Raw genomic sequence first — 11,934 nt, 5'->3', positions numbered from 1 at the left:
TTTAATTCCTACGTTTTGATTTCCTCCAAGTTGAATGAGTCCTTAAAGGCTTAAACCAAAGGATATTAGATCGAGTAGTCAAATTCCCCACCCTATAAAAAGACTAGTCAAATTTGTAGGAGAAAATCCTGCATTTAACATCTTTTCTAACAGCGTGAAACATTTCCCCTTTTTTCTCAAATATCTCTGAGTTGTTCACTTGATCTTGTCAAGTTAAAGAAAAAGAAGTTGTTCACGCTCACTAACTATTGTCTCTTTCCATTTTTGTTACATGCAGGTGGTATGTCTACAATTTTCTGTTCATAGTTAGAGCATCTACAGCCGTATATGACAAATATGACCCCTTAAACGTCCACGGATGCGTCCGGACGTGTCCGCGGGCAGTGACCGGACACTCTTTAAACTAACACAACTGCATCCGGACATCTCATATTAGATTCTCAAATCCATTTTTCTGCCATGTGTTCTAGAAACTGAAATGTCCGCATCGTCCGGTGCTTGCACGGCTACATCGTCATCTCCTCCTCGTCCTCCGACGGCTCCGACGTCGACCCACCTCCTGCTACGGACACCTACAACATCTTTTCTAACAGCGCAAAACATTTTCCCCTTGTTTTTCAAATATCTCTCGGTTGTTCACTTAACAAGAACAAGTTAAAGAAAATGAAGTTCTTCACGCTCACTAACTATTGCCTGCTCTCTTTCCGTTTTCGTTACATGCAGCTGGCATGTCTACAATTTACTCTTCACAGTTAGCATCAAGTCTTGTGTGTGCTTGTTTTTTTCTCCTTCTGAGCAACCTGGACTTTGTAGTTCTAAACATGCTCCAAAAGTTAGCGTTCACGATTCAAATAAATCCTGGTGTGTTATATCTGTGTTTCTGAACCAACCATATCAACAACACCCCTGTCCTGTCCTGAATATCATCAGTTATACAGTTTTAGTGTTCTGAACTAGTATTTGAAAAATATGAGACGATTTCAGACAATATGTCTCTGCAATATTATTATGCTTACAGTTGCTCACAAATTATAAGAGTATATGCTCCGGCTCGGAACTTCGAGCAAGTACCCTCGCCAAAAAGAAATTACTTCCAGTAAGTAGCACTAACCGACGTTGTTCAACATTCACAGTTGTAAATTCCCCTGTGAACACAACTAAATATAGTTCCAGCCTCCAAATAAAAAACAGAGTTTTTCACAAATTTCACACAGCAGTTGCTCACAATTTTCAACCTATTGCTGGTTGGTTACATGATTAGTGCACACTTGCATCTCAGCTTGCAGCCTGATGTTGTTTCTCAACTCCCAAGGAACAGCTTTCTTCAAGTACTACTGATGTTGTTCAGCCTTCACAGTACATGGGGCAACGTGAGCTCCGGCCACACTACAAATGCAACAATGGTGGTTCAGTAAACATGCATGAGACAATCTAGAGAAACAACAGTTCGAAAGTTTCATGGGGATCATATTCAGTCGACTACCTTAGTTCAGAGAGTCAGTAGACGGGGCCTTCGCAGATTCTGCATTGTCAGGAGAGGCAATTAATTCTTCTAGTGTGCGGAACCTCTTGTGATCGGCTGCCGGTTCTTCCACGGGCCCCTTGCGACGTTCATGCTTCAGTTGAAACCTAGGACTTGTCCTAGGAATGCCAGTATGGTAGTCCTTCCTAGCATGTTTCACCTTGCCCCTCACCAGCTCTGCATCAGCACCATCAGAGGTCAGAGCCTCAGCTGGCAGCTCTTCCACAGGCCCGTTACGACATTCACGCTTTGTTTCAAACCTAGGACTTGTCCGAGGAGTGCCGGTATGGTAGTTCTTCCTAGAATGTTTCACTTCCCCTCTCACCAGCTCAGCATCACCACCTTCAGAGGTCAGAACCTTGGCTGGCATTTCTTCCGCAGACCCGTTATGACATTCACGCTTCGGCTCAAACCTAGGACTTGTCCTAGGAGTGCCAGCAGGGTAGTTCTTCCTAGGATGTTTCAGCTTCCCTCTCACCAGCTCCACGTCGCCAACTTCAGAGGTCCGTGCCTCGGCCGGCAGCTCTTCCACAGGCCCGTTATGATATTCATGCTTTGGTTCAAACCTAGGACTTGTCCGAGGAGTGCCGGTATGGTAGTTCTTCTTAGGACGTTTCACCTTCCCTCTCACCAACTCCGCATCGCCACCTTCAGAGGTCAGAGCCTCGGCTGGCAGCTCTTCCACAGGCCCGTTATGACATTCACGCTTCGGTTCAAACCTAGGACTTGTCCCAGGAGTGCCGGTATGGTAATCCTTCCCAGGATGTTGCATCTTCTCTCTCACCAGCTCCGCGTCGCCACCTTCAGAGGTCAGTGCCTCGGCTGGCAGCTCTTCCAGAGGCCCGTTCCGACATTCAGGCTTCAGTTCAAACCTAGGACTTGTCCTAGGAGTACCGGTGTGGTAGTTCTTCCTGGGACGCTTCACCTTCCCTCTTACCATCTTTGCATCGCCACCTTCAAAGGTCGGAGCCTTCAGAACTGTAGAAGTCGGGCATGCAGAAGGTGAATGTTAATTTTTTTTTTCTGAGAAGGGTGCTGTTAACTTCAAATAATAATAATTTGTTGCAATGTTTGCATGATATGGACTGTTTGCAAGATAAACACACAACTGTACTGAGAAAGGGATAGAGGAATATACTGGGGAACGGCGCTGATGTGGGAGTGCGAGGACAGTTGTGCGATTCAGCCATATCAAGAGGTGCTTTTTCAGTAACCAAAGGCGACGCTGTAGCTTCCAAACCATTTCCAGAGTCAGCAGCTTCTTGACTTCCTTCAGTAGCTGCAACAAGCACAACCTTCACATCTTGGCTTCCTTCACGAGCTGCAACAAGCACAACTTGCACATCTTGGCTTCCTTCACTAGCTACAAGAAGAGGTTCTTTTTCCGTAACCAAGGACGATGTGGTGGCTTCCAAAGCATGTCTGCAATCAGCAGACTCTTGTCTTCCTTCACTAGCCGCAGCAAACACAACCTGCAGATCTTGCCTTCCTTCACTAGCTGCAACAAACACAGCCTGCACATCTTGGATTCCTTCACCAGCTACGACATGCATAGTCTGCCTATCAAGCGACGCCGCCCGGTGCTGAGTTGCAATATGATCCTCCTGAACAGTCTCGTCATCGCTGCTGCTCAAGTCAATAATATCATGATCACTCAGATCTATGAAATCTATTACAGTCATTTTGTGGCCTGAAATAGTAAAATTGCGTGAGCAATGATTAATGAAGAATGGTGCAGGAATAAAAACAAGCTGAAGCTATATCCATCCATCAGACATTTCACCCCTAAGGGAAAAGAAACAAGTAGCAAGGATAATAAAAATAACCAAAGTCACCTACCCTTTTTAAGAATCGAGATATTTGAACATTTATGTAGCTATTATAACATGAATGGCTCTTTAACTTGGAGCACCGGCCATGAACTCTCTTTTTTAGTACATGTGGTAAAAAAACAATGAATGTACTATCGAAGACAAATGCAGTAAGATTATTTTCATATAACCCGTCATATATATTTTAATGTGCAAATTCAAATAACTCTGAATCCAGAGCTCTAGCGGTTGCTTTGATTCCTACATATCCATTTAGTATATCTTGATTGAAAATGAAGCTATCATTTCCTTCTGTATATTGCTAAATGAATAGATTTCACAAGAGGTCGAGAAGCTCGAGTAGTAGTAAGAATTAGAGTTCTTCCTCAATTATGGATTTTTTTCACATAGCTCGGGTCAATTAGCATCTCCATGTGTTGAGTTAAAAAGTAACGGCGACGTTGCTAAAAATCGAACAAAAATGGCTTTACCGGATCCAAGTGTGACCAAACTGTCGCTTTCTTGATCGTATCCACTAGAATGAGGCTATTTGTGAATCTTGAGACCTGAATTTGATATAACCTTTAGGATAGCAAGAGCTGGAGCTGTTGTAAATAGTACAAGCGCTTGAAGTTGTAATGAGTGCTAATGCAAAAAACTCATTGTAATGCAAAATAATAAGAAAAGAGAAAAAAATAACATTGAATCCTACAGAAAAAGATCATTGGATGATATTATCTAGGTTCACAGTTTTGAGACATAGGAAAGGATAATGTTTGTACAAGTCTTCATTAACAAGAATAATGGGTCAAAAAAATTCAAACAACATTTGTTTCACCAGCAATGAATAATGACAAGGCATGTAAGGCAAGACCAGACTACCTTCAGCTCAAATTTCATCCTTGCAATAACTTGAAGGCCAAGGTTCTTAGCTTTCACCCCATTGACTAGTGCAATTGCAGCAGCACCATCACTGTACAGTGCTGGAAGATAAGAAAGGCACTGCAGTTACACTTTAATGTAACATCGCTTCGCTTAATTCATCTTAACCGTGCAAAAAAGAATAAAATTTGAGCTCTGAAATAATCTAGCTCTTCAGTACTCTCTTAAGATGACACAGAACAGACCGATGATTTATACTACTGAATATATACAACATTGTTTGGCTGAAGCTCTGAAATAATCTAGCTCTTCAGTACTCTCTTAAGATGACACAGAACAGACCGATGATTTATACTACTGAGTATATACAACATTGTCTGGTCATGTAAAAATAAATCTACAATGCTAGACCAAGCAGTATCATAAATCTGAATGAAAGTGTTATGTTAACAAATACTGAATAGCGGCACTTTAAGCACATAGCTCAATTCTAGTAGCTGGATGTTTTTATTCAGGATTATGGTACCATACTGGAATATTGCTGTTTAAACTATTTTGCAAAGTTACCATCTAAGTAAATATCCATATAAAGAAGTAAAACAAATAACAAGGGTACGAAAATTGCAAACCTTATATATAGTAGATAGAAGAAGTGCCAGCAGTTACAGGCCCATTCTTCTTAAACGCTGGCCCAAGTTTCCTCAGTTTCACTGGATCAATCTGCACACGTAGATGACCAGAGAAACCATGAAGAAGCAGTATGGAAAAAAAAAGGTATGCTGATGGTTATGTATTTGCTTTGTCTTGATGTGTTATTCTTCTGTGTACCACAAAACTATATTGAATCTGTAAGTCAAAACGGGACCATGTTGGTCTATCAATAAAAATGAAACCACGTGCAGATGACATTGAAGAAATTCAACACATTCCACAAATTTAGTAATCTGTAAGTTCAACACTAGTATAAGCTGACTACTGGATTTTCAACTAACCCCTGTTTAAGAATGGGGATACTAATATCATATCAACGAAACAACTATCTTTCCTTAATTAACTGCTATTTTCGCCTTTGCATTGAGAGCCTCTCCGACTTTGAAGGACCGGCCATGATGAACTCTCTTCACTTAATACACGTGGTAAAATATTAAACGGTGGAATTACTGTTAATGACAAATGCATTAACATTATTTTCATGCAGCCAATCACAAACATCCCACATGTATTTTAGCATGCGAATTTGAAGAACTCCGATTGTAAAAATCTAGAATTTTCTGCAAGATTTGTTCACAGCAGTTCGTCAATCGAAGTTGAAGACGCGCCTGGTTGGCGGAGAAAACTTTGATGATTGCAATTTAGCTCATTTAGGAGAGCAGCAGGCTCGTTCGTCGCTAAACCTTACTTTTTTTTCTCTGCCCTTGGCCAAGTACTTTGGCTGAAAGGTGTGCTTAGCATAAACAAATCATACTCCTACAGTTAACTAGTACCACCACCAATGTCAGGAGATCTCTGTTTTACTGTTCAACATGCTACTAGTACGGAGTACTAGTTTAAGCTGACTTGGGTGGGAATGGGATCAGTGAGCTCTCGAACGCTACGAGGAAAGATTTCGCAAATCGCAAAGAGGCCATCTGAAAAGAAGAAATCTGGAAGAGAAAGGCGCAGGCGGAGGCAGCAGACCTTGGTTCCTCTGCTTCCCCATCTCACCCCACCTTCAGGCTACTTCCTTGCTCGCTTCGCCCCCCTCCCCTCCGCTTGGCCTCCAACAAAACGGCCGGGAATCAAAGCGCGATCGGTGCTCTGCAAGGAGACCAGCAGAGATCGTTGAGCGGCGACGAGCAAGAACCAGCTTAAAATCAGCTCCAAGAAAAGAAAGACGGGGTTCCTCACCCGCGGGACGGATCGAGCGGAGGCCTTCGCTCTGCGCCCACGGCAGCGCGGTCCACCGGAGGAGGAGGAGGACGGCGAGCTGATCTGGTGGGGTGGGGGATGCTCTCCGAGGGAGCCACGGGAGGATGATCACGTGGGGGTTCCTGCGCCGTGGGACCCACCGAGATCAGTGGGCAGGCCCAACAAAAAGAACATGGGAATATCTTTTTGACAATTAATATTTGTTGACCACAGTAAGTTTAGTTCATAAGCATGATAAATCGACTCTCAGTTTATTTTTTGTCAAAAAAATTGCCGTGCTTGCTAACTAAGCTTGTCATCCTCGCGTCAACTAAAATCACCATATAAACGTTCAATCTACCATGGTCAAATCCCGAACGTTCATAATTTATCAATCCCGAACGTTCATAATCTACCATGGTAAGCAAGTGATGATCTTTAAGAATTAGACTTGCATGGACAGATATGTAGTAACTCCAAATTTTACCGGACCTTGAAGTTTTTTCATACTTCATTGAATTTCCATGAAGTTCCTACGCACATAAGGGAAAACAAGTAATTGTGCTTGTCTTGCAATTAGTAGTAGGTTAGTCCAAATACATATCAAAGTTTGCATAAAAAATAAGATAGTGGCATGAAACATACAAAAAAAAATATAGATACGTCGGAAACTTATCAAGGGCGAGATGTGGCAAGATGCTCACATGTCGCAGAGGTGGTAGGCTGGATGGGATGGCAGGGCCATGGGTTTGGGAGGGGGAGACTGCTGCCAAAAGCCGTGCTCCGACTGAGGCTGGAGTCGTCAATGACGGCGCCTACAGGCACCCTTTTTCCTTGTTGAAGGCATTGATGTTGCGGCCCTCCCTTACTAAATTCGGTCTTCCTTGGACTGAAATAATATGTTAGCATGCATCCACGCTGCTTGAGCACCTTTTTCTCAACTGAGAATATTATCATGCTTGTACAATATTATCAAGGGCTATGCTCAAGGTCAGAGCTTCATATAAGTAGCACTAATAACTGATTATGTTCAACCTTCATATAGCTCCAGCCGTCATGTACCAAACCACATACTCCGCAGAAATTTTACGTTACAGTTGCTCTCACAAATTTCAACCTATTGCTGTTTAGTTACATCTCAGCTTGCAGCCAGGATGAGAAGAACAAACATTTATTTTTCTTAACTGACAATTAAATAACACTACTTATGTGCCTTTTTTATGTACATCAAAACAACACCTTAGAAAATGTGCATGTCAAAACAAGTTAGAAATCTCTTGGAAATATTTAACTGGAAGTTCACCAGCAGCTTGTCGAACAAAGAGGGACATAAACTGATCTGCAATTCTTCAAGGCGAAAATGGACTCATCCACCAAAACCTTTATTCATTCCCATGTTTCCGTGGGCAGCAAGTGTACAACTACATTTTTAACTTCAGCCTCTCCTAATTAATCCATCTCATTTAAACTAATAAGCTGGCTAGCTACGGCTAGGCTACTTCTACTCCTCGATCGTCCAGGCTGCTGCTACTGCTCCAGCAGCTTGTTCATCATGGGGGTCTTCATCTCCCACGCGTGCAGGTTGGTGACCTTGATGTCCGACTCACCGTTGTTGAAGACGAAGAGGTGCGCGTCGTCGCCGATGGCTTTCCTCGGGTAAACCCTCGTCAGGATGCACGTCTTTCCGCCGGCCCCGAAGCTCTCCACCACAGAATGGTCAATCTGAAATGAAGTTCGCGACATGCCTTAGACCCCTCTTTCAACGGTTTAATCCACTCCAGAGCATACACTGATCATGTGGTTACATATATACATATACCAATGTTCTGAGGGCGATCTTCTTGGTCTTGGCTATGTCGACGTTGACAAAGCCGGCGAAGGTCGGCCTGTAGATCTGTGACTCGTACGATGACCTATTTGATAGTGACCATTGGGAATTACTGTTGGATCTGGATGCACGGATAATCCAACATTGCAAGTTTTATACTACCATGTAATGTGACTTACCTTGTCGGGTCATTACACATGAGGATGGCGTAATTGGTGTCGTTGGTCTTGAACACCCTGAAGAAGACGGCTGTCCTCTCCTCGAGGTCGTCGGAGGCCAGCAGCCAGAGCCCGAACGGCCCAACGCCGCCCTTGACGTGCGAGTTGAACTTCTTGCATAGCCCCTGTGCGTCGGTCCGCCACGCCAGGTCGAACTTCTCCGCTTTGTCCAGGTCCCTGATGGCGAACGCCGCCTCCACGTCTGACTGCACGGATTTGAAGCCGGTGATCTCGAAGTACTCGCCGCCCTTGACGGCCTTGTTGCTGACATTTACGTGCTTTGAGCGCAGCGACTTGACCTCCTCCACTGGCCATTGGATCAGCTGTCTCCCGCTTCGCGATAGGAAGATCTTCCTTGGTATCGCCTGAGAAAATCAGCAACAACAATACGTCTCGATCTCAGGCTCTCAGCACATACAGTGGAAAACATACTAGCAAAAGTAATTTTGTTCATGTGCAAGCGTAGCTAGTTCCAGTGACCTGGATGCCGGCCCAGCCCTTGTGGCGGTCCTCGGTAACGGTGTCAGACTCATTGGCCCAGCCCCAGAGCACTCGGCGTCTCTTGGCCGGGTCGAAGAAGGACTTGGAGGCGTAGAAGTCACCATAGTCGTAGCGGAGGTCGTAGTCATTGTCCAGGAAGGCGTGGTCGGGGGTGTACCTCTCCTTGTCGTGGTCGTATGTGCCAATTGTGTAGTAATCGTATCGTGTCAGTTCTAGACTCACCTTGAGCACGTACTTGACCTCCTTGGCCACAACACGGTCGTGCAACTCCACGATGTCCACACCACTCTGGTGGTTACGGCTGCCTCCGGCTACCGCCACAGGGAAGAAGTCAGGGCACTCCCACATTCCTGTGAGTCCCGCGTGCAATGAGTGGCGCGCCTTGACCCACTTCTTGAAGTCTCGGCTCCGGTACAACACCGCGATCCCCCTCATGTTCTCCTTGGTGCCCACCACCAACCTCCAGTGTCTGCACATATATCAGGTACAACATATATTCTTTATGCATACTCACAACACAATATATAGTTTTGGGGGGGGGGGGGGGGGGGCACCGCCCCCTCCCCCCAAGCTCTGGGCCAACTTGTGAAGAAAATTTGTTCGGAGGACGAAAATAAAATGTACATACCCGTCGGGTCCGTACCACGCTGTGGTGGGATCACGGAAAGCGCTCGCGTTGATGCCGTGGTCGGGGCTGATGATTGGATTGTAATCGGGCTTGACCCACTGCCGGAGGTATGGGTCGGAGAGGTTGGCCGGGTACGCGACGTTCTGCACCTGGTTCTTGTGGGGGTCGATGCCGGTGTACATGATGACAGGGACGCCGTTGGGCAGCAGTGTGGCGGAGCCCGACCAGCAGCCGTTGACGTCGAAGGGCATGGTCGGGTAGATCGCAGGCTCCAGCGCCACCCAGTGAATGAGGTCGGTGGAGACGGAGTGCGCCCAGATGATGTTCCCCCACACGGCGCCCTTGGGGTTGTACTGGTAGAAGAGGTGGTACAGCCCCTTGTAGTACATCGGCCCTGCATCCATCCATCCGCACGTAGGTAGGTTTAGATACATGCCATGCAAGCAAATATCCACTCTAAGTTAGTTAGTTACTACACGTACGTTACGTACCATTGGGATCTGATTGGTTGTTGCGTCGTCATGTGAAGGGAAGTAGGTCAATGCCATGCAAACAAAGGAGACGAGGAATGAGTAACACAAAAAAGTGCTCCACAAACACGCAGACGTAGATAGATGGAAAGAAAATACGTAGGCACCATTGATCCAGTGCTTGGGGGGCTGGAAGTGGTAGCCGGTGCGCAGCTCCGTGGCGACCTCCTTGGCCTCCAGCGACTGGAGCTCCGGGTAGACGACGTGCGACGCGTGCGCCGCCGTCCAGCACAGCAGCGACACGACGATCGCTAGCGCCAAGGCCGCCGCCGTCCCCATTCCCTCTCCTCTTCTCTGATCGAGCACCCACCACTCGTACGTACGAGACTAGAGTAGCCTGAAGGAGACGTAGGAGATGAGTGAGTGAGCAATGCGATTGCGGTGTGTGGGTCCGTACGCCGGTACGCAGGGGTATACGTATATATAGTCGGGTTTGGATAAGCAGTCCACATGGGATGGACTGAGGAGGCACTGAGATCCTTCCCTAGGATGGATGGATTCCACGTGGTGGCCGTGCTGTATTGACAGTCAAAGACGACGTGGATAAGAACGCACACATGGAATGGAGCGAACCCAGGTCCTAGTATTCCACAGGGTCAGGGTGGACCGCCGGCGCGCATGGATAGGCCACGGGCTCTCCTCTCCTAGCTACCTAGTAGTGGATGAACCAGCCAGCCGGCGGTACGATTTGACCGTACGTGTCACGACGCCCGGATGCATGCATGTATATCCGCTGGTCCACGGCGAACGTCGCCGCGGCGTGCTGCTGCTTTGGATACGGCGACCGCCTAGCCGCCGTAGGTGGATAGAGGTACACGATGTTTATAATGGGTTAACTTAACTCCGCACGTGCCCCTCCGTTTAATAAATGTAAATTCCGTACGTGTAATAGCTTAGAACTTGATTGATTCGTAAAACACCATCAAACTATCCTAGGCACGTGCTCAATCTGTGATGTTGAAGATGAGTGTTTTTCATTGATTTAGTTTTGCCAAAAAAACAAAGAAGTCGAATGAATACACACATGTGCTAGCATCAATGAATAATGTCGGATTCAGAGGGCCATGTTTGATTTACATGATTTTTATCAGAATTCTTTGACAAAACGTCGATAAAACTCAGTCCACCCAAGAATACTCTAGCCAGCCAACTCTTAATGGCTTCAATTTTGGCCCCATCCACTTCAACTCCCCGTGAAGTTTTCCGCACAAAAAAAAAACTCCCTATGAAGTTACAATATAGCCACGGAAGCCCTACTCGACCAATTCAAAATATGGATCTTTTTAAATACAAATAATAGTTGCACCAAGATGGCCTTTCGCCCCCGCGTCGCTCCCCTGGGGCTACTCGGGTGGCGACTAGTCCAATAATGCTACACGTACGAAGGATTACGGGGTGTTATGGGGGCTGATTCAACGTGGCCATTAATGATTGGGGTTAGTTGTGGAAGCGGACCCACCCTATGAAAATCAGGGGGATGAACGTTTAGTAAATTGGAAGGAGTTTGTAAAGCCCCGTAACTATTCGTACAACTAGCATTTTTGCGACTAGTCCAGTCTCCGCCACACCTCTCCTTTCCTTCGCCCACCTCGTCGTCGCTTGAGAGGGTTGCCAGGCTCGCCTCTCGGGCTCCTGAGGGCGGCGGCGGCGGTGGGGCCTCCTTCGAGTGTTGCTTGCGGTTGCAAGGGTGGCGCGCTCCTGTTGTCTATCTAGTGCAGCAGAGTTCATTCCTGGTGACGGGGTGGCTGACCCGGTGAACATCAACGGGTGGGCAGTGCTTGGGCTTCAAATCGCACAGATCTGGGGCATGAGGGCCATTGGATGCCTCGGCCTGAGTGTGTGCACAGTCGGCCAGGAGAGCTGGGTGGCTTCAACTAGGGTCCGACCACCCATTCTCGGCGGCGGTTGCAGTCCTCCGTCGTGTCTAGGATGGCTCTGGCTGCTTCTTCCCCCTACTTGTCTTGGTCAGCTATTGTTCACATCAAATCCCACAGGTTTTTCTGTTGGGCTTGTTTTCCTCCTTCCTTCAGATCGGGATTTCCTCTGGGACAAGCCGGCCTCAGTGGCGTCGTCTTGGGTGGTGGGTTCGCCGATGATTCAGTGTCCCTAGGTTAGGAGGCGGCCACA

The 11,934-nt window shown here is 46.6% G+C and overlaps 2 protein-coding genes across 4 annotated transcripts; both read right to left on the bottom strand.

Moving 5' to 3' along the window:
• Nucleotides 1–914: 914 nt before the first annotated feature.
• On the bottom strand, nucleotides 915–6,268 carry LOC125546473 (uncharacterized). Of its 3 annotated transcripts, none has more exons than XM_087545972.1 (8): nucleotides 6,103–6,268; nucleotides 5,893–6,012; nucleotides 4,845–4,935; nucleotides 4,216–4,316; nucleotides 3,825–3,899; nucleotides 2,661–3,212; nucleotides 1,484–2,500; nucleotides 915–1,386 (listed from the first exon to the last, which is right to left on the bottom strand). In XM_087545972.1, the coding sequence occupies exons 6-7, from the start codon at nucleotides 3,202–3,204 to the stop codon at nucleotides 1,485–1,487; spliced, it is 1,560 nt and encodes a 519-aa protein (XP_087402098.1). In that variant the 5' UTR covers nucleotides 3,205–3,212; nucleotides 3,825–3,899; nucleotides 4,216–4,316; nucleotides 4,845–4,935; nucleotides 5,893–6,012; nucleotides 6,103–6,268; the 3' UTR covers nucleotides 915–1,386; nucleotide 1,484. The 3 variants fall into 3 exon arrangements, with proteins under 3 accessions (XP_087402098.1, XP_087402100.1, XP_087402099.1); XM_087545974.1 differs by having other exon boundaries at nucleotides 2,661–3,148; XM_087545973.1 differs by lacking the exon at nucleotides 3,825–3,899.
• A 1,189-nt stretch (nucleotides 6,269–7,457) lies between these two features.
• Nucleotides 7,458–10,187, bottom strand: LOC125547616 (beta-fructofuranosidase, insoluble isoenzyme 3-like). Its single transcript, XM_048711435.2, has 7 exons — nucleotides 9,915–10,187; nucleotides 9,769–9,777; nucleotides 9,278–9,671; nucleotides 8,629–9,118; nucleotides 8,110–8,513; nucleotides 7,922–8,015; nucleotides 7,458–7,824 (listed from the first exon to the last, which is right to left on the bottom strand). The coding sequence occupies exons 1-7, from the start codon at nucleotides 10,084–10,086 to the stop codon at nucleotides 7,630–7,632; spliced, it is 1,758 nt and encodes a 585-aa protein (XP_048567392.2). The 5' UTR covers nucleotides 10,087–10,187; the 3' UTR covers nucleotides 7,458–7,629.
• Nucleotides 10,188–11,934: the final 1,747 nt, after the last annotated feature.

This window comes from Triticum urartu, chromosome 3A, assembly GCF_056163025.1.
Source record: "Triticum urartu cultivar PI428250 chromosome 3A, HENAU_Tu73, whole genome shotgun sequence".
Taxonomy (NCBI): domain Eukaryota; kingdom Viridiplantae; phylum Streptophyta; class Magnoliopsida; order Poales; family Poaceae; genus Triticum; species Triticum urartu.
This window is presented reverse-complemented; position numbering and strand designations above follow the sequence as displayed.